General features: G+C 40.6%; 1 protein-coding gene across 5 annotated transcripts in view; it reads left to right on the forward strand.

Annotated features, from left to right (window-relative positions):
• CADPS (calcium dependent secretion activator) overlaps positions 1 to 21,527 on the forward strand; it is a 431,573-nt gene that overhangs the window by 94,082 nt on the left and 315,964 nt on the right. For all 5 annotated transcript variants that reach the window (XM_058678713.1, XM_058678714.1, XM_058678717.1 and 2 more), the window contains exons 2-3: positions 10,948 to 11,061; positions 20,666 to 20,998. In XM_058678713.1, coding sequence (XP_058534696.1) covers positions 10,948 to 11,061; positions 20,666 to 20,998 — 447 coding nt within the window. The remainder of the gene's footprint in view (positions 1 to 10,947; positions 11,062 to 20,665; positions 20,999 to 21,527) is intronic.

Genomic DNA, 21,527 nt, shown 5'->3' on the forward strand with positions numbered 1-21,527 from the left:
ATTAATGCATGGATAAAATGTTCTTTCAAGGACCATGATCTACCAAAGAATTTTAATGGAACAAAACATAAAAAGTTCATAGATAGGGTTTACAATTTTACACTGCATTAACTTTGTAGAGCTACATTTATTTGAGAGGCAGAAGAACAGAAAGGCAGAAAATTAATGAAAGAGAAACACCTTCTATTGGTTCTCTTCCCCCAAAATACACACAAGACACTTGCAGCCAAGAGCCTAATCCATGTGCGTGTGTAGCAGGAGCCTGACCCATTGAGTCATTCTTTTTTTTAATACATTTTTTATTATTGTTATTTTATAATACAGTTTCATATTCCCTTATCCCCTCCCCAGTTCCCTCCCCCCCAGTTCTACTATATCATTACTAACATAAAGTTCTTCATACTCAGTCATATGTCCATCATTGTGGGCATGGACAATGGCAGAGAGTCCAGAATCCTATAGTCAAGATATAGTAAACAGTTTCATTGTAAGTCCATCTTTGTCTGGAAGTAGAAATGCATGCCACACTACATCCTCACATCTGAATGTTAGTCTCCATTTCACAGCTATCATACATCCCCTTAAATGAAAAATCATGATTCAAAATCAACAATAGAAAGAAAAATAGAAACTTACAATGCCATGAAGTTAAATGACATGTTACTAGATATGACAGTCTCCATTACACAACTGCTGTACATTCCCTTAAATGAAAAGTCGTGATACAAAATCAACAATGAAAAGAATAATAGAAATTTACAATGCCTGTAGTTAAATGACATGTTACTAGATATGACAGTCTCCATTACACAGCTACTATACATCCCCTTAAATGAAGAGCCACAAAACAAAATCAACATCTGGGAGAAAAAAGAAATTAACAACATCAAGAAGTTAAATAACATGTTATTAAATGACTGTGTAGCTGAAGAAATGAAAATCAAGAACCTTCTTGAAGAAAATGATGCCACTGCATGACCTACGAGTCATTGAATGATTTAATCAGAAGCAAGTGTTTTGAAGAGATGAAACTGACAGAAAACAACAAAACCCATGTGATATAGTTTCCGCTGATCTTTGTTGAAGTGAGTCTCCTCCAGACAATAAAAAGATGGGTTTTGATTTTTAATCCAGTGTACTAATCTATGACGTTTGATTGAGCTTAAGCCATTTACATTCAGAGTTTAATATACATGGATGGTACTTTGGTCCTGTCATTTTAGGAATGGGTTGTTCATTGGTTTAGTCTTCTGTTGTCATTTTAGTGGGATGTTCTTCCTGTTTGCCTTTGGTTTGGGTAGGTGCTATTCCTCTTCTCTGTGAAGAGAACATCTTTAAGTATCCCTTGTAGGGCAGGTTTGGAAGAGGCAAATTCCTTTAGCTTTTCTTTACTGTGGAAGAATTTTATTTCATTTTCAAAGACGAAAGAAAGCTTTGCTGGATATGTTATCCTGGGCCGAAAATTTTTTTCTTTTAGAATCTGGAATATGTCACCCCATTCTCTTCTTGCCTATAGAGTTTCCTGTGAGAGATCTCCTGTGAGCTTAATTGGCTTTCCTTTATATGTCAATTGATTTTTTTCGTGTGCACATTTAAGGATCTTTTCCTTATGTTCAATTGAAGAGAGCTTGAAGATCATATGTTGTGGTGAAGATCATTTTTGATCAAGCCTGTTGGGAGTTCTGTGCCCCTCCTAGAACTTGTTTCCCAGTTCTTCCTCTAGATTAGGGAAATTTTCCTTTATTATTTCATTAAATACATTTGCAAACTCAGCTTCTCTTTCTGCACCTTCTGGGACTCCCATAACTCTTATATTTGGCCTCTTAATAGTGTCTTTCAATTCTTGAATACTTTTTTGGCCTGATCCAGCTCTGCTTCCAGCTTTTTATTTGCTTCCCCCTGCTGACAGGAAATACCTTCCAATTCTGAGATTCTTTCTTCTGCTTGCTTCATTCTGTTTTGGAGACTCTCCACTGTACTCTTAATTTGCTCCACTGTGTTCTTGATTTCTGATATACCAGCCTTGATTTGCTTTATTGCTTCCTTAAATTCTTTGAACTCTTGCATGAGCTTCTCATTGTTAATCAGAATCTTTAAAATGAGTCTTACGGATTCTGTGTGCCCCATTTTCTCAATGTCTTCCTCAGTTAACTCTGAGGTTGGCATAGGGTTTTGCTCCCTTGCAGGGGAGTTTTCGGGAATATTCATTGTGCGTTTGTCTCTTCTTTTGCTCTTGATCATTGTAGCAGAGTCTTCTCCTTGGGGTAGGTTGCTAAGCTGTGTCACCCACAGGTCTACAATGCGATTTCACTTATTGCAATTGATACACACCTTTTTGCTTGCAGCCACTTGTGCTACAACCTCCAGCGAGTTCCAGGTTTGGGTTCTTATGTCAGATTTCCACCGTGGTCTCCACAGCGCCAGCTCTTGGCTCACCACTCTCCACCTCCTGTGATACCGTGCTGAGGCTTCACTGTTGTCTCTGCAACCTTTCTCCCACTTTGAGTTGGAGCAGGTCCCAGGATTAGAGAGACACCAGGTGTCCTATATAATTAGGTTGTTGGTGGTGCTGATCTTGTCGGAACCTGTTGGACGTTAGGTCTGGGTGCCACACGGACCTATTTTGGCCAGTACGATGCCACAGTTTGTGTTATTTTCCTGCGGGACCAATGCAATCATGGACCTCAGCAAGTTCTCACGAGATCAGCACATACACAGTTCACTATTGTCCCCTGCAGTCCCAAAGCTATTGCCACAGTGCCCAAAATGGCGCCTGATGTACAACCACTAAGGTTCTTGATTTGCTGGCCGTCAGATCTGAGGGCTATCCCAGACCTGCCCTGGGTGGAACCCGTAGAATGCTACGTCGTTGCAGTTCACCGAGACAGAAATGAGCTCACTCCCAGCTCAGCGCATGCTCTGTCCTCTCCCTTGCCCTTTCCACTTTACACAAAATGGCGCCCAATTCAGCTCTAGGGGGCTGACTGGGCTGTGAAATCCACTCTGTTCTCGTACTGCCCATCTGAGATCTGCTGCTCTGTCTCTGTTCCTGGTCAAATCAAATGGACCAGCGGAATGGACAGTTCTTTGTCTGGGTTCACCTCCCAAGCTCCCAGTGAAAGTCCCTTCCCACCTGGTTGCTGGTGGAGTTTCAGCTGCTGTGGAGTTCAGATCGCTGTGCTAGAGTATCAGTCTCTGCAACACCACACCGTTGTGTCCACTGCTTTCCTGTGTCGGTCAGTCTCCAGGTACCCCTCTGCTGTTGTTCTGTCCTTTCCTACAACCTGAAATATGTCCTCTCTGCTTCATCCTGATTGAATGTTTTTCCGTCTGTATAAACGTGTCCTTACCCTATTCCGCCATCTTGATTCTCCGACCCATTGAGTCATTCTCTGCTGCTTCCCAGAACAGGTATTCACAGGAAGCTGGAGTCCAGAGCCAGAGGCAGTATCAATGTGGCACTTAGACATCCTTCCTGGCATTTTAGCTATTAGACACAGAATCCACTACTAACTTTTAAGAAAAATTTAACACTTGAGCTTGGATAGTATCAAGGCTATCTGTACTTATCTAAAAGGGCTATTAAAGCATCCCTTTCCTTTCTAACAACTACCTGCTGGAGACCAGATTTTCTTCATCTCCCCCAAGCAAAGGAGCCTTTCACAACAGACTGAATGAAGATACAGAAATGAGAATTCAACCGTTTTCTATTAATCACTAGATGGTGTTTGCAGTATTATTATATATTGCCAGTCTTCTCATTACTCCTTTATTTTGGAAAAAGTTATTTTCTTAAAAGCTTAGTATGGAGGTTAAAATGTAATGAGTTTACCATAGTTATTAATGAATGGATTAATATTTTTAAACTCCATTTTTCATATCTAATTCTCTGTATATAAGTAGATATTATAACACAACTTACATAAAAGCTATTAGCAATCATTAACTTTTTAAAAAATTTTTGTTACGAAGTCAGATATACAGAGAGGAGAGACAGAGAGGAAGATCTTCCATTCGATGATTTACTCTCCAAGTGAGCGCAATGGCCAATGCTGCGCCGATTTGAAGCCAGGAACCTGGAACCTCTTCCGGGTCTCCCACTCAGGCACAGGGTCCCAAGGCTTTGAGCCATCCTTGACTGCTTTCCCAGGACACAAGCAGAGAGCTGGATGGGAAGTGGAGCTGCCAGGATTAGAACCAGCGCTCATATGGGATTCCGGTGCTTGAGCCACTAGGCCATGCTGCCGGGACCCCAATCATTAACTTTTTTTATGATTTATTTTTACTTGAAAGGCAGAGTTACAGGGAGAAGGAGAAAGACAGAAGTCTTTTGTTTATTCTCCAGAGAGCCACAACGGACAGAGCTGGTTGAGTTTGAAGCCAGGAGCCAGGAGCCAGGAGCCAGGAGCCAGGAGCTTCTTCTGGGCTTCGTGTGTAGGTCATCCTCTGCTATCTTCTCAGACCATAATGAGGGAGCTGAATCAGAAATGGAGCAGCTAGGTTAGGAACCAGTGTCCATGTGGGATGCTGTGGATGCAGGGGGATGCTTAGCCTGCTACTTCATGGCCCTGGCCCTACAACTTTAAAGCATGTTAAGAAATATTGAACAAGGTGGTTGATAATGTCCTGCTTGAGAAACTCCTGTTTACACAATTTTAAAAAATGATTACTATATACAAATGGTACATATTTAAGGAATACCATTTTTTTTGAAAAAATGTTTATTTGTTTGAAAGGCAAAGTGACACACAGAGAGGGAGAGACAAAAAGAGAGAAATCTTCCATCTGTTGTTCCACTCCCCAAAAGACCAAATTGGTCAGGATCGGCCAGGCCATGTCCTGGAACCTGGAACTCCATCCGGGTCTAACACATCTATTTGAATCATCTTCCCTTGTTTTCAGGGGCACATCAACAGGAACCTGGATCAGAAGTAGAGGATTTGAGATTCAAACTCACCTAAAATAACTTCTTCAGAATATTTTATGTAAATGTATATAATGTACAAACTGAATTTTATGCAAATTATGCAATATTTAATTATGATGACTTAAGTAGTCCTTGGGGTGAGCACTTCTTCCTCCTCCTTTGATAATACCGTTGTTGCTGTAATTGGAGTGTTATCCAAAAGCATCCTACTAAGTATGCTTTATTTCATGATCAGAGTAAGCTATGTAGGAAGGCCACAAGCCAGAAAAGAGACAGTGCCTTGATCAAGTAGGGACTGCTTTTTTCTCACATAATGAGAAGGCAAGAGATGAATATTTATGTTTTTATCTATCAAAAATGTGTCAATCCCTTTCGCTTATGCTCACGATATTAGACATTACAACTCTAGAAATAGAGTATTTGCGTTCTCAGTAGGACAAAGGGGCAGCAGGGTAGGAAATTTCTGACACTGAGTGTGTTCCTTTTCTTGAGGATTCCAAGTGTTTCCCTTGATGCGTTTTCCTAGTACTTTTTCTTTTTTGCCATGTCACTTGGCACCTGTAATTGCAAAGGAGACTAGAAAAGGAGTATTTGACTTCCAACCTCTGGAAAGAAGTTATCCATGTGATTTCATAAAATAGCATTCAAAGAAGAAAGCAAATTAATGAAAGAGAAAAAGAAAATGAAAGTACTAACAAAAGTGCTTCTTATAGGGTTTTTATTAATTCAGCCCTTACCTTGCATTACATACTGTGAAGTGTACCTAAATTGTAAAAGGACATAGCACTATCCCCTATTTGCAGAAGGAAGAAACAAAATTAACTTCTAGCTCAAGGTCTTGTAATAAAGCCAGGATTTGACCTGAACTTACTCTGACTTCAGAATTGCTGCTCCTGAGACCAGCATTTAGAACATGTGGTTTTTGTGCTCCCTGTAAATCCCATTTCACACTTCCCCTGAACACTTCAGTAAATTACAACCTGCCTGTGATGCAGTGGGAATTTTCAGACCTTGGTTAATGAGGCAGACTGAACCAAGAATGCTTGAATTGTTCTAGCACATGCTGCTGCAGCACTTTCTTCTGCAATAATTACTTTTATCCTGTTAGATGTTCCACTTTTGAAACTCACTACTGCCATTTGGAATTCTGACCTAAATACATGAGTAGTTTGTCTACAAATTAAATGCTTTTGGGTGAACTTCTATTTTGGGGAAGGTTCTTTGTGTGAGAGCCTCTTGCTTATTGAGAATTGTACTGTCAGCTACTCCGTGCCAATTACTTCAGTTTGTTTGTGCAAGGTCACTTTCTGAGTTCAGTCTTATGTAGGTCAGTTAACTTTGTCCAGAAAAAAACTCTCCTGTGGATTGATTCTATACTGGCTGTTTTGTGAGGTTCTAAGCAATGTTTTTATTTACTCATACAGTTGGCAAAGATCCTAAGGAGTCAAAGATTCATGTGTGATCTCAGATGAAACTGTAAGAAACGTAGACTATTCTTAGTAATCTTATATGTTCAGATGCCAACAACGTGCTTAGTGCACATTAGGCACCCGGTTGTTCATGTGCTCATTCAACAAGTCTGTGTTTAGAGACAGATTTACGTGTTAGTGTCAGATGCACAGCAAAAGAGGAATGTGATTTTCACACTGGTAAAATTTATTATGAAAGAATATAGACCATAAAAAGCAATCCAAATTTTTAAAGATTTTGTTTATTTGTTTGAAAAGCAGAATTACAGAGAAGGAGAGACCGAGAGATTTTGTGTCTGCTGGTTCACTCCTTTGATGGCTACAGCAGTTAGGTCTGCACAAGGCAGAAGCCACGAAACTGAGACTCTATCTGGGTCCCCTAGGTTGGTGACAAGAGGCGAGCACACTTGGATTATCTTCCAGAGATTTCTCAGGCGCTATATTAGTAAACTGGATCAGAAGTGGAGTATCAAGGTCTTGAACCAATAGCCAGAGTTTCAGGCAGTGGATAAAACCCACTACTCCACAATACCAGCACCAACTAAGACTGTTTAAATTTTTTTTAAATTATTATTGTTACTATCATTTTATGATACATTTCCATAGGCCCTGGAATTTTCCTCTACTTATGATACATGTTTTTCTATGTATACACTATAGTTAAGCCAAATAAATTATTTTAGAGAAGATACATTCTGATGGTGCTAATGGTTGTGAAATAAATATGCAGAATCATAGAGATCAGCTTAGAGAGCCCTTCATTAGAGAGTTATGAGGGAAGACATCCCTGGGAGATCCTGGCTGTACTCACAGATCGGTGGTGGCTGTGGGGAGAATCACAAGAACATCACTGGCAAGGGAAAGCCAGTGAGTATAGAAACTTCAGTCATTGGCCCAGTGAAGGAAAGCTCCAGAAGAGATTATACAATCACTATGCTCATCTAATCAGTGGTGGTATAAATGTGGACTTGCAGGTGGCAAAGCACACACCTATATGTTACTCTGCAACCAGCATCCATGCCTTGAAGTTTCCTGAGGGGCATGCAGAATGCTTTGAAGGGGTTTGTGTTGTGTGTTCTCCAGATCTGAGAATAGTTATTGTTCCATATGATTTTTTTTTTTTTTGGCTACTTAGCTGTGTTTCTCCATTGGGAAGTTCTAAGACCTTAGTTAGTGAATTCTTCTGTATGCTTGTACCTCTACCTCTATGTCTAGACTGAGGACAAGCTCTTATAAGCCCTTTTCCTAGTGTCTGGCACTGACCAAGAAGATAAGCGGTTGAGTGAGTTTTGTTTGCTTCTGATTCTTCAAGGTCTTATGCAGGACTGAGAAGACAGGGTACTTTGTAAATGTTTCTCAAATAAATGAGCACAGTATTTATTTAGTGAAGGTTGGAGAGATAATGAATTTGCCCTGGGTCAACAATGAACCTTGACATTCAGATGGTGTACACATAATTATATTTCAATTACTTAAGCATTTGGGACAAAAGCAAGGCCCATTAGTCTCCCTTCCCTCTCCTGCTCTAGTCCCTCATCCTGACCACAAACTCCCACAAAAGTTGTCGTAGTCCAGCCCTAGGAGGAGTTCTGAATAGGAAAATTGGAGACAGCTATGTTTGGACCTGCACTCTGAGGATTTGTGTTCCAGGTCGTTTTACTCTGGTCTGCTTAAAGAAAATTCATGTTACAGTGTCATTTTTATGAGCCAAGCAATTGCCTCCTCATATTTCACTTCAAATACTTTCAAGAAAATGCAAAGTAACTGTAACTTTTCTCTTCAACCTGGTTTGCACCAATATCTCATGTCAGAACAGGAAAGCTTCAATAACTTAAAGTGAGTTCTGTCTTTGTAATATGTCTGCTCTGTCCAGTTTAGTAGCTGCTACCTACACATGGTTATTGAGCTCTCTATTGTGGTTTACTCTGATTTGAGATGTATGAGTAAAGAATATCAGATGTTAAAAACATATCTTTAAAAAATTGTTAATCATTTAATAATAGCTTATATAATGAATACATGGTGAAATGATAATATTTTTGGGTGTGTTGGGTTAAGAAACATTGCAATTAATTTCATTAATTGAGAAAAATTAATTATTACTAGAAAATTTAAAGTTGCACATGGGGGTAGGTGTTTAGTCAGTAATTAACTTACCACTTAGCACACCTGCATACCATATTGGAGTATTCGATTCCCAGCTCTACCTTGGACCCTCAGCAGGTGATGCTTCTAGCACTTGAATCCCTACTACCATTTTGGGAAATCTGGTTTTAGTTTCAAATTTGTGGCCTTGGCCTGAAACAGTCTTGGATGTCCAAGGAATGGTTAGGGTGGAAATCAATTTCTATCTATCTGTCTGTCTCTTTTGTCTTTCAAATAAATAAATCCTTTAAAAAATTACACACCTTCAACATTGATACTGAAGAAAGTAACAAATATGAATCTGTGAAATAATCATTTCTTAACTGCCCTGACTTCATTTTTCCCCAGTTCTCTTAACATTGCAGAAAATAATGTCCTATGTCTATTATCAAAGTTTTCTCTTGTTTTCTTTCTTGATTGATCCAGAACTCAAGCTGTGCTTGAGTCTTCTATAGTTTTAGAATGTAATTCCCACTTGCATTGATCCTATTTGTGAAATCACTTTAATTTTATATAGAAGCCCATAATTTTAATTGACAGATAAAACTGTGCATTCACTTTGTACAATGTGATGTTCAGAGTATCCCTATACTGCAAAGTGATTAAATCTAGCTAATAAATGCATAGCTAAAAATAGTCATCTCACCACAGCTGTGTTTTTCAAGAGTACAGTGTCATCATCAACTTGGTCACTATGCTGTATGACAAATCAGAAGCTCATAATTTTGAGATTAAATCATATTATGTCATTGAAAAGTTATATAAACATTCCTGAGATGGACATTAGAATTAGCACCATTGTCCAAGTGAGAAAATTCAAGAATGAAATAGCATGCATTTACTTAAATGAACTTGTATTCTAGAAAGGCCTTGAACTCTGTGGTCAGCCCAGAATGTGAGAGTCTCTTCCAGGATAGCACAGTGGCTGATAAAGCATAAGAGTTATTAGAAAAAAAATAAAGAAAAGAGTAATTGTTCTTACTTTTCTTTAAAACAAAACAGTCATTCAGAGACACAGTATCTCATGATCAATTATGAAGAGAAAAGTTTAGGAAAGCTTATTTTTACCTTTTTAGAGAACAGAATTTTTTTTTTTTTTTTTAAAGATTTATTTTTATTACAAAGTCAGATATACAGAGAGAGGAGGAGAGACAGAGAGGAAGATCTTCCATCCGATGTTTCACTCCCCAAGTGAGCCGCAACGGCCGGTGCGCGCCGATCCGAAGCCGGGAACCTGGAACCTCTTCCGGGTCTCCCAATGCGGGTGCAGTGTCCCAAGGCATTGGGCCGTCCTCAACTGCTTTCCCAGGCCACAAGCAGGGAGCTGGATGGGAAGTGGAGCTGCCGGGATTAGAACCGGCGCCCACATGGGATCCCGGGGCTCTCAAGGCGAGGACTTTAGCCGCTAGGCCACGCCGCCGGGCCCATAGAACAGAATTTTATTTGACTTTATTTAAAGAGTGTTCAAAAAGTGTCGAGGGATAGATATGTTTATCCTAGTGGGCATTATACAACATATTCCTGCATGAAACACAGCACCACATAACATGCATACTTTATACATGCTGGTGAAACACATAGCAGTATGTTTTAAAGCATAATATACAAGAATAATATTTTAAAAAACTGCACACATTTCAAATGCATTTTTATTTTTAAAAATGCATCTCTGTGTACTTGAAAAGCATAACTTCTATTCACTGATGTACTCCATAAGTGCAGAAATATCCATAACAGCCAGTGCTGCCCGAAGCCACAGCTTAGAAGCTGGAACCTAGGCCTCGTCTACCGTGAGGGTGATAGGGTCTCAGATACTTGAGCCATCACCAGCTGCTTCCCAGGGTGCACAGTATTAGCAGGAATCTGGAATCAGAACTGAAGGCAAGACTTGAATCCAGACATTCCAATATGGGATCATCTTCATTGCTGCAGAGGCCTACCACCACAACCACAACTTTCAGTACAGAAAACTTGCTTTATGACATGTTCCAGTGATCATAGCATGAACAATCCTACTTTGGCTGGTATGAGTTTACCAGTGTGAGACATCGTTAATTGTGATTTTGGGAAGAAATATCATTTCCCTCACACAAAAGTCATAGATCTAGCTAGTCTCTAAAGCACAAAGAAAAGCAAGCTGTCAAATAAACAAGATGTAATGAATTCTGAGTAATATAAATGTACGACCTTGTTTTTAATAAAATGTGGTTGCAATTTATATAATTTAAAATAATAACTGTGGTTGACACTGGCTTACAAAACTTCCTGCAGATTTGGCAGCCAGTTGTGGCACATCTGTACAGGCCAGAGCTGACACCCTCAAGGGACTGGCTTTTCAACATGGAGACATGATGATTTCAATCTAGAACAAGTCATCACTTTTCCTTCTTTCTGTGTCTCCTGCAGATCAGCAAACAGCAGCTGCAGACTGTCAAAGACCGGTTTCAGGCTTTCCTCAATGGGGAGACCCAGATCGTGGCCGACGAAGCCTTCATGAATGCCGTCCAGAGCTACTACGAGGTAAGAACCTGAAACTACGCGTTCCCCACTTGGAGGTTCTGAGTGCTCACCCCTGGGAATGGCACTGTTGGCCTCTACTGGACCATCGCTCCTCACCCAGCGTTGAGGAATGCCAGCATATTGCTCTAGGGAAAGCTGAAACTCCTGTTTTCCAACTGATTCTTACAGTAGACAATGTGTTGAGTGTTTTTTAAAATATGATTTTAAATCTTAAGGGTTGGATCCTGATCAAACACCCATTTTGACTGATAAAGAGGCACATGTTCAGAAAGGTTAATTACTGAGATCACACAGAGGTTAAAATGTCACAAGCTAATGCCTGAATTTCAGCCATGTCTAAATCAAGCGAGTGCTTCCCAAGAAAGAGAGCCTCACTAGCTTGCTTATTCTCTTAAAATGCTGCTGTGGGTTCTTCCGTGGAGGTTGTACCACTGCCCAAATTCCGTATTCAAGTAGAGGGAAACCCTGTAAAGGAAAGGCAAGGTCCTTAGTACAAATAACAGATAGTTTCACCACGAAACCCTCCTGATTTGTTCATCTGTAAGTGGGTTTTACAATTCCGTAGCTATTTGTAAGTCCTTAAGTATCCTTTCTTAGTGTGCTCATTGTCCCTTCTTTGTGTACCACTAATGAACTGAGTGTGTAATGCCTTCCTTTGCAGTGTTTTATTAAGTTTATTATTTGATAGGCAGAGTTAGAGAAAACAAGAGAGAGAGAGAGATCTTCTGGTTCAATCCCCAGATGGCCACAGTGGCCAGGGCAGCACTGGGCTGAAGCCAGGAAATGAACCATCTTCTGCTTTTTCTTTTTCTAGTACATGAACAGGGAGCTAGATCAGAAGTGGAGCAGTCAGGACTCGAACCAATGCCCATATGGGATTTCAGCCTTGCAGGGAGTGTCTTAACCCACTACACAACCATGTTGGCCATTGCTGTATTTTCGTGATACACATTTCTTCAGTAATAACTAATTTGCTCATTGAAAAAGTTTATATTATCTGTCTTGCTATAAAGCAGATAAATATTGTGTATATTTGGAATCCAGATTTTTTTCCATTGTCAAGGCTAAAATAAAACCTCTACAAAGCAATCTCAAGTATGAAAGCTTGTGGCATCCTGCCATATGCAATCTGAGGTAGTAACAAGCAACTCTGAAGGAAGGAAAAATCAGCACAATTGGATTTTCCCCCATGGGAATTCTTTACCGATTTTCTTGTCTCCTTCATTCATTTCTTTAATTATTCAGCAGCGAACGATTTTAAAACAAGCATGTTTGTGCTTCTGTTTAGCTGGTGCTCTAAGTACATATGGGAATACTTCAGATCGCTCATGTAAAACTGGAGCTAACAACTCAGTTTGTCTTGGTGCAAAAAATTTGAAATGCATGCATTTATTTTGAAGGTTTTTTTTTTCTTGATTTTTTTTAAATACCTCTTGAAGTTGGTTGGCCAATTGGTCTTTCCAGCCCGCTATAGATGCTTTCAATATGTTCATTGAAACCTCAGTAGTACTCTCCTTCCTGTTTGCAAAAGTAATTGACTAATTGACTCCTTTTTATTGTGGATGCAGTGGAGCAAAAATTGCACTGAGATTTTATGAAAACATTGTTTTCTTTGGTAATTTGATTTTTATAGTAATAAGCCTTTATGATGTTTATTAGTTCAAGCACAGAATGCTTTCTTGGAAGGATTTATCTGTTCGAAAGTCAGAATTTGAAGAATGAGACAGAGAGGATCTTCCAGTCACTGGATCATTCCCCAAATTACTGCTATGGCCAGGGCTGATTCAGATTGATACCGGGAACCCAGATCTTCGTCTGGTCTCCCATGGGGTGTGAAGGGCCCAGACACGTGGAACATCTTCCCTTGCTTTCCCTTGTCAGGTGTATCAGCAAGGAGCTGCATCAAAACCAGCACTCTGACATGAGACCCAACATCCCAAGTGGCAGTTTAGCAGTATAAACCAGAGCTTGGTCCCTTGGATCAACTTTGTACATGATTTTCCCAGTCAAATTTTTATTGGATCTGTTTTAGATGTCAAGTTCATTTTCATAGTTGTCCAAATGTAAGCGTTTTTATATTTTGCAAGTAGCACCCATTATTGTCAGCGAACATAAAACTTGCTGTTTGATCTCAGTTTTTCAACTGAAATTTATGCAAAGTAGAAATAAGATTTGGAATCAAAATGATATATGGCGGTGAATAACTTGAATATATTTAAGAAAAGATTTTGTTTAGAAACTGCCTGGGGATGCAGTTAATTTATCAAATTCTGAAAGCCAGTGGAAGAGTAATGGAGAAGCACTTGTCAGAATGGGCAGACACTCTAGATCATTCTTAATGTTTAGAGTCATTCATCAGAGTATAGAAATTTGTAGATTGCAAATCTTAATTAGAAACTCATTTGACTAATGATATAAATTAAAAGAAAGTACCATTTCTACCTATTAATTAAATTTGAAAATCAATAGTCATTAACGTGTTAATGGGTGCCTGGAAATTACTATTCTGTCTTCAGTGAATCTGATATTTTATAGTGACTAGCTTATCTTGGAAAACGTTTGTTTTAGTCCAGTGAGAATGCAGGCCTTGAGACATTGCTAAGGTTTAATATGAGGGTTTCAGTGACCTCGGAAAGAAGGATGGTTGTGAATGGTACGCATAATATTGTCAATAAGAAAACCTTTTGAGAATCTTGGACTTGCTGTTCTCAGGAAGTCCTAAAGTAAAGGGCCCTGAGTTCAGGGGTCAGGGTAACACCTCCCGAGGAGCCACCAAACAGAACAGATGTGCAGCTCTCTGCTGTCAGGCACTGTCAAGCTGCAGAAAAGCCATTGTCGCTTCCTTCAACTTCTACCTCCATGTTCTCCTGTTGACTTCTTTCTTGGTCACACCTGTTGGGGTTACAAGGGCTGGACACCAACTTGCAACTGGCTTAAGCCTAAGAAGTTGTTTCCTTAAGTAACTTGAGAATCCAGGCACAGACTTCAGCAATGGCTGGATCCAGAGACTCTGAAGATGCTTACAGGATATACTATTTTCCCCCTAATTCTGCTCTGCTCTGTGTTGACTTCATTTGGGGTAGATTTTCTCCCTGTGGGGGACTTTAGTGCCACAGTCCACATCTCACTGGGTTTGGGGGAGGTGAAAAAGCCCCTCTGTGCTGAGATCCCAGCAAATGCCACAGGGTGTCTTCATCGGACTGACATGGGCCATGTGTCTGTCCTGGATCCAGTCACAGTGGAAGAGAATAAGAGGTCAGAGAGTTCAAATCTGGGACTGATACCATTCTGGAGCCATCTGCAGTGACAGGGAAATGATTTCTCAAGAAGGAATTGGGGTGCTTTTTGCCAGAGGGGGGAAATGTGTGTTTCCCAGACTAAACTAATGGATATCATCCTTTTAAATTCTCTCCTTCGATCCATATATTGGCACTTATACATGTATGCGTGTTCCACCCCACAGTCCAGTAACTCAGAAGAACCCATATTACTAAAGTCAGTGACAGTAAAAAACAAAACAAAAAACACAAACTAGTTAACTTTTCCATAAAGAATTCTGAAAAATGTTTAGAAAATTTTAAATATTGACTATTTAGCTGAAGCATGAAGAATGAACCAACATTTTAGGATACCAAAGAGATTTTTTTAGGATTACTAGGAATGGAGAGGCACTGTCCTTTTATATCTCTATGCACATCCACCTTATTTGAACCAGGCTGCGTACTGACAGTGATTGAGCTGCTGCAGCCTGGGCCTCAAGCTATGGGGTGTCGAAGTAATCCCAGAATTCTCCATGGCTTTCCCAAGGACATGGGTTTATTTTGTTCTTTCTTGGCAGCCTTTATTGCTTGAACAGATTAGCTAGGGTCATAGAATGACCTTCTAATGTCTTCAATATGTCATCAAAGTTGGGCTTGAGGCAGGTACTCAGATATCTGACCCAGCATCTCCATCCTGTTCGCACACCCACGGGCCTGACGCTGAGATGATCCGTCTTCCCATTTATTTTAGGACATATCTCTAAAATGTGAGTTCCCACCCTCCTTGCTCACCTTCACTCCCTCTCTGCTTAATTTTTGCTCCGTTACTTACTGGTCCTAGCATCAGAGAAAGGCTGTGGATTGGAAAGTCTTATGAAACGTAAGTCCTTCATGGCAGGAAGCATGGAAGGATTTTGTGGAAAGTTCAAATGGGGATTGTTTTTCTCTTTCTCTTAAATTTTCAATGATCTTCTCTTGGACTAGTTGATATTTATTAAACTGATTTTGAGTGTTATTTCAGTGTTATTCTTGCATTTCTAGCAATGGAAATTCTGGTTAAATTAAAGACTGATAATAGTACTAAGACCAACAAATATAACTATTGCTATGGTGGCTGCTGCTGCTGTTATTAAAAGAAATAAGGAAGCTTCAGAAAAGGTGAAAGTCAAGGCAATTTAACTCTGGGTAGCCATATAATGGACAGTATGATGGATGTGCCATCATTAGTCTGAAGGTCCTCCAACCTATCCATCACTGTCTGAACCACAGAGGTCAGGACAGTTGAATTGGCGACGGTCCCAACCCCCATCTCCCTTAAGTAAGACCAGTTCTGTGACTGAAATTCCCACTGAAACTGTGAGGAAGGGGATTCTTGGAAGAAAAGCCTAGATGTGTCATGAGGAAGGGAGGATGATTGACAGGCAAAAACTGTCCTCTGCACAAGATAACACACTTTGTTTGATATAAGAGAAATGTCAGCTCACCCTAGCTATTTCTCCAAAAATGAAACAATCTGCTTTCCAATAAATAAAATCTTTACAACCACGTAGTGACCTTGAATCAGATACATTCCTTGAAGAAGAATAACTACCCATTCTAAAAGTTTTCACTCTGGTGAGGAGAATCAGGCAGAAAGAGACAAAGGGCAAGGCGATGAAGAGGATGATTTCAGTGTCTAACAGATGGGGTTGAATCCAGTTCTGCATGCTGGCTGTGGGGCCTTATCCAAGACTGAGCCACAACCCATTGTGCCATAGTGTGGCTCCTTTGATGTGTGCCATTCAAGGTATTTTTTCTTGCTTATACACACATAAAGATAGCTACTAGACTTGCATATTATAAAGTGTAAATGCACTACAAAATAGGAATGATCCACTTTATTTAATACAGCTGTTGGTCACTTCCTTAATACTACTATAGAAGTTATACATATCGTACACTATCACCACCATCATGTGTCTCATTACTGCTGAGTCCCTAGTTCAGGGCTGTGTTCCAACCCTATCACACTCCCCTGATTGGAAGCTCTCGTTAATAATGTATCATGAGTATTTGGTGATGCCAGTAGGGGGAGGTATATTTTTTAAATTTTTATTTATTTTAAAGCTGGAACAATAAACACAGGGAGAGAGAATTCCATCTGTTTTACTACCCACATTCTTTCAACAGGCCAGGCAAAAGGCAGGCACCCCTGGAACTCATTCTGGGACTTCCACATTTGTAACATGGACCACCTGCTACCTCCTCTGGTACAAATCAGCAGAAAACTTGATCAAAAACTAGACACTCTGATAGGATACATGCATGCGTACAGCTCAACCCACTGCACCATATACCCACTCCAGTGTGTGTCTTTTTGCTAGCTGCGTGGTACAAAAGCAGCAACTAGTGTTTATTACATTCATACCCTGTAGTAAGCAATATGTTAATTGGCTGGCATGTACCATCATACTGGAGCCTTACCAAGCTCCAGTAAGCTAAGATTGTTATGATCCGTATTATTAAGGTGAAGACACTAAAGTAACTTAATCAAAAGGGTTAAATTGCTCCAGTGAGAAAGGCTCCAAGCAGTGAAGGTAGATTTTGAACCCAAGTGATCTGACTGCAGCCCCCATGTTTCCAAACACAGTGTCAACTCCATCTGTGATTTTGTGCCATTTGTTAATAGCAACAAGGTTTACCTGTGTTTATTTTCCATCTTTTTTTACCATAGTATCTAATATTTTCTTTTATTTACTTGGGAATGAGGTGCTTTTTCAGGGCAATAGATTTATCTTGGCTTCACAGCCAAGATACGTGGAACCTGAACCAGCCTTCCGCTAAAGCATGTATAACCACTGTGTTCTAATGTGTTTCCAAAGCAGCCTTAAGGTTGCTTGGTTGCGGTGATGGACAGAAGGACTGATGGATGAGGCCAAGCTGCCGAACTGACTACCATGTGTAATTCTATGTTTATTGGTTTATCTCCCATCTCTCATTATGACCTGTCTGGGTGTTGGCAAAGGAGAACAGAGGATTTATGGATGTGCCTGTGTGGAACTAAGCCTGGGGTGACAGTCTCTTGCAACAGGCCCTGAGCAACGAAAACAGAAACAAACAAAAAAATACAGATGGGAGCTACCAGCACAAGTGATTTCCAATGGCTGTTTTAGAGACACACAAGCACATAAGCACTTAGTGTCTGTATTCATTATGGGATAAGTTTGGCCCAGGCCCCAATTCCCATCTTGACAGATGAGAAACCAAGATTGATGATGTGCCTGGAAAATTAGTTTCCTGCTGCCACCTTCTCTCCACGTTGCTGTCTTGCTTCTCTTTGGCTCCTCCTCTTTCCTCAGACTTCAGCCTCCTTCCTCTGCACTCTTGAGATGTCATTCATTTCTGCTCTTCCCGGAGCCTAGGAGTCATGGCTTCCCTCTGGACCAGTCCACCCACCCAAAGTTCTCTCCATTTGATTCTCATTAAAGAAAGATGGCTGGATTCACCTCATGTTAGCATTAGGGGAATGAAGTCAGCAGAAGTTAACCGACTCATCTAGGGTTATCTGTTACTGGCTTATTTAGAATTTATTGCATGGATGCTATGTGCAAAAGAAGGTACTATGTAAAGCAGGTAACACATGCAGATTTCAGGCTTACCCAGGCAGATACGGATACTGGCTCGTGCTAGGATGCCAACATTCTATTTCTTAATTTCTAATCCCATAGAAAATTTAATCGAAATCATTTGTTTTAACAGACCAGTGTATTGTTCTTAGTCTTCTTACCTCATCCACATAGTATTCCACACTAGGGTCTCTGCCATAGCAGTTGGTTTTGTTCTTATTATCCATACATGCATTTAGCAAAATCTTTGCTGAACTATGTGCCAGACAGCTATGTGCCAGACACTATCTTAGGCACTAAGATGTATTAGAGAAAAAAAATAAAGACAGTACTCCTGTAATGTATAGTCTAGCTGGGAGATTCAGATGTTTTCCAAACATTCATGAGAACAAAAACAGAAGGCAGCTTTGGAAGAAGTTTGGGGGAAAAGAATAAGATGCTAAGAGCATAAACCTGGGGCACATTCAAGCTTTGTGGAACACTGACTGGATAGATAGGAGGAGAATGTGGCTGCATTGCAGATCTAGAATTCCAAGTCACCCCTGATGTGCATGAGACCCAGCAGCAAGGAATCAACCTCTTTGCCTTCCTACCACTATCACCTGTCCTCTCCACTTGCCTCCCTGCCTGATGGTGCCATGGCCTAGGTCAAATCCTGTGGCTTCCCAGTGTCCACTAAATGCACACCAGTTGCCCAGATGCCTCTCCCATTCCCTTGGTGAGCTTGCTTTTCATCCCCACCCAATACAGTCATTCCCATCACTCTGATTGCCACAGCCAGGCTGGCTTCTCCCAGTTTCCTTGTTCCTTTTGGACCTTTTCACATATTGCTTCTTCTCCATGAGAGCTCAACACAATTTTACTGTGTTGAGCTATCCGTGTTTTACACGCAAAAAGTGTAGTCTTTCCAGAAATCTTCCCTGACTACATATTGGAATAGATTTCTGGCCATTGGCACGTGTGAATCCCTTTGACAGCACTTGTTCTGCGTTGCAATTCCATTTGCCTGTGATTGTTAGGATGATGTCTTTTATATTCCACAGATTTTGTTGAACCTCTGTTTACCTCACTCTTGTATCCCTGATCTCTGGCACAGTGTATTCTATCTAGTGTGTACACATAGGATCATGAAGAATGGAAATATTGCATCTCGAAAGACCACCCCCCCCAAATCTTACGGTTCATTCTTCTCACTATAGAGGAGAAGTTGGAGAATCAGAAATGGAAGGTGACTCACCCAAGGCCACCTTCCTTGTTTGTGCAGAGCTCACCTGGACTCATGCCTCACAGTTCCTCTGAGGTTGCTGCTTTGCCTCTCCATTGACTGCTTCCGTGGACGTCAAAACCTTGTTTTTCTCTGAGATTCACACCCATAGTGTGAACTGATAGGGTATTATATGAAGAAATCAGCCACATTATTATTTGTACATGGTCACTGTTAATTCATTTTTATTGTTTTTAAAGATTTATCTGTGTATTTGTAAGGCAGAGTTAGGGAATGAGGGAGGGAATGAGAGAGAATCGCTTGCATCTAATGTTTCACTCCCCTAAATGGCCATGCTGGCCAGGCAAAACTAGGAGCTAGGAGCGTCTTCCATGTCTTCCATGTAGGTTCAGGGCCCAACACACTTGGACCAACCTCCACTAGTTTCCTAGTTGCATTAACAGGAAACTGGATTGGAAGTGGAGCATGCAGGACTCAAACCAGTACCCATGTGAGATGCTGGCATCTCTGGTATTGGCTTTATTTGCTGTGCCACAACAGTGGTCCCTGTTAATCCACTTTCTGAGTGTCATGTTCTTGAGATTGAAAGCATTAGTGGGGAAAGGCACATAATCCTTACCCATGTGTGGTTAGCACTTCAGAAGGAGAGATAATTAAATCCATTTTTACCTACTTATTCATAATACCATTTTTGGAATTCCTTGCTGTAAGTATTATTGAGGTTGTTGAATGAGATGCAAGCAGTGTATAACATTAAATTGCCCCATTCCAGGCCCCAGGACAGATATTTTATATGTAATAACTCACTTTATGTTTATTATAAGTTAAGCACTACCTTGAGTGGTTTTCACATAGTGACTCATTTCATAGTACCCTGAATATAAAGACTATTATGATCCCTATCTATAGACAAGAACTCAGAGACATATTGAGGATAATTTTCTAGGAGTCACACAGCCACTTAAGGATTAGGAAGACCTCAGGTATTCAGAGCACAGGACCTCTATTTTCTGTTCTTTGACTCACAAAATCACTGTCTTGTGTAATCCTTGTGGAAACCCAGAGAATACTTCAGTCTATGCTTATCCACAATGTCGCTTTTGAGTTTCAGTGACTTGTCAGCTGAATTCTAAAAACTCAAAAAATCTGCGAAGGAAGCATTTTAAGTGATTTCCTCATAGTATATTGTTATTTTTCTGTATAATTAGTTGTTGTCATTAGGTTGTGACTGTATAACACATATATGTACATATATGTACCTGAAAAATGTGTAGAATTTGGTAGCACCCCATGCTTTAATGCATTCACTGAGCTTGGGAGAAGGCCGTATCTTACACTTGAGGGAGATGACTGCATGCTTGTTATTATTTTAGACACTTGGTGATAGAAGCTAAATATATAAGGGACTGGCTCGTGTTTTCTAGCAGAAGTTGGGACAGCATTTACTCTGGTTCTGTCTTGGATCACAGGATGCTTACCCAGTGTCCACCCCTGTCTTTCCTGTGCTTGCTCAGGTGTTCCTGAAGAGTGACCGTGTAGCCCGCATGGTGCAGAGTGGAGGCTGCTCTGCCAATGACTCACGGGAAGTCTTCAAGAAGCACATCGAGAAAAGGGTCCGCAGCCTGCCTGAAATTGATGGCCTCAGCAAGGAGACTGTGCTGAGTTCTTGGATGGCCAAGTTTGACGCCATCTACCGTGGGGAAGAGGATCCCAGAAAACAGCAGGCCCGAATGACGGCCAGCGCAGCTTCGGAGCTAATTCTGAGTAAGGAGCAACTCTATGAAATGTTCCAGAACATCCTTGGGATCAAGAAGTTTGAACATCAACTCTTGTACAACGCCTGCCAGGTAAGGTGTCTCTGACATGGTCTTTCTCACCTGTGGCTAATCGTAGCAGCAGGAAGACTTCTGTGGGCTAGCTGATTAAAACACATACATGTATAATATAAAATTTTGTTTATGACATTAGTGTAAAGGTTAACATATCCTGACTAGATATATTAAAGGGAATTGAAACATTGTGTACCCTTAAAATCCACATGCATGTTGGCAACAAATTTACTGTATCTGATGGGCAAATTACCTCTATGTGACAAAAGTGCTAGAAATCTTTTAAAAAAGATTATCCTGGGCTCTGTGCGATGGCCTAACAGCTGAAGTCCTCACCTTGAAAGCTAGGATCCCATATGGGCTCCTGTTCTAATCCTGGCAGGCCCGCTTTCCATCCAGCTTCCTGCTTGTGGCCTGGGAAAGTAGTTGAGGACAGCCCAAAGCCCTGGGACACTGCACCAATGTGGGAGACCTGGAGGAAGTTCCGGCTCCTGGCTTTGGATCAGCGCATCATTGGCCGTTGTGGTCACTTGGGGTGTGAATCATT

The sequence above is a fragment of the Ochotona princeps genome, chromosome 21, assembly GCF_030435755.1.
Source record: "Ochotona princeps isolate mOchPri1 chromosome 21, mOchPri1.hap1, whole genome shotgun sequence".
In the NCBI taxonomy this organism is placed as follows: domain Eukaryota; kingdom Metazoa; phylum Chordata; class Mammalia; order Lagomorpha; family Ochotonidae; genus Ochotona; species Ochotona princeps.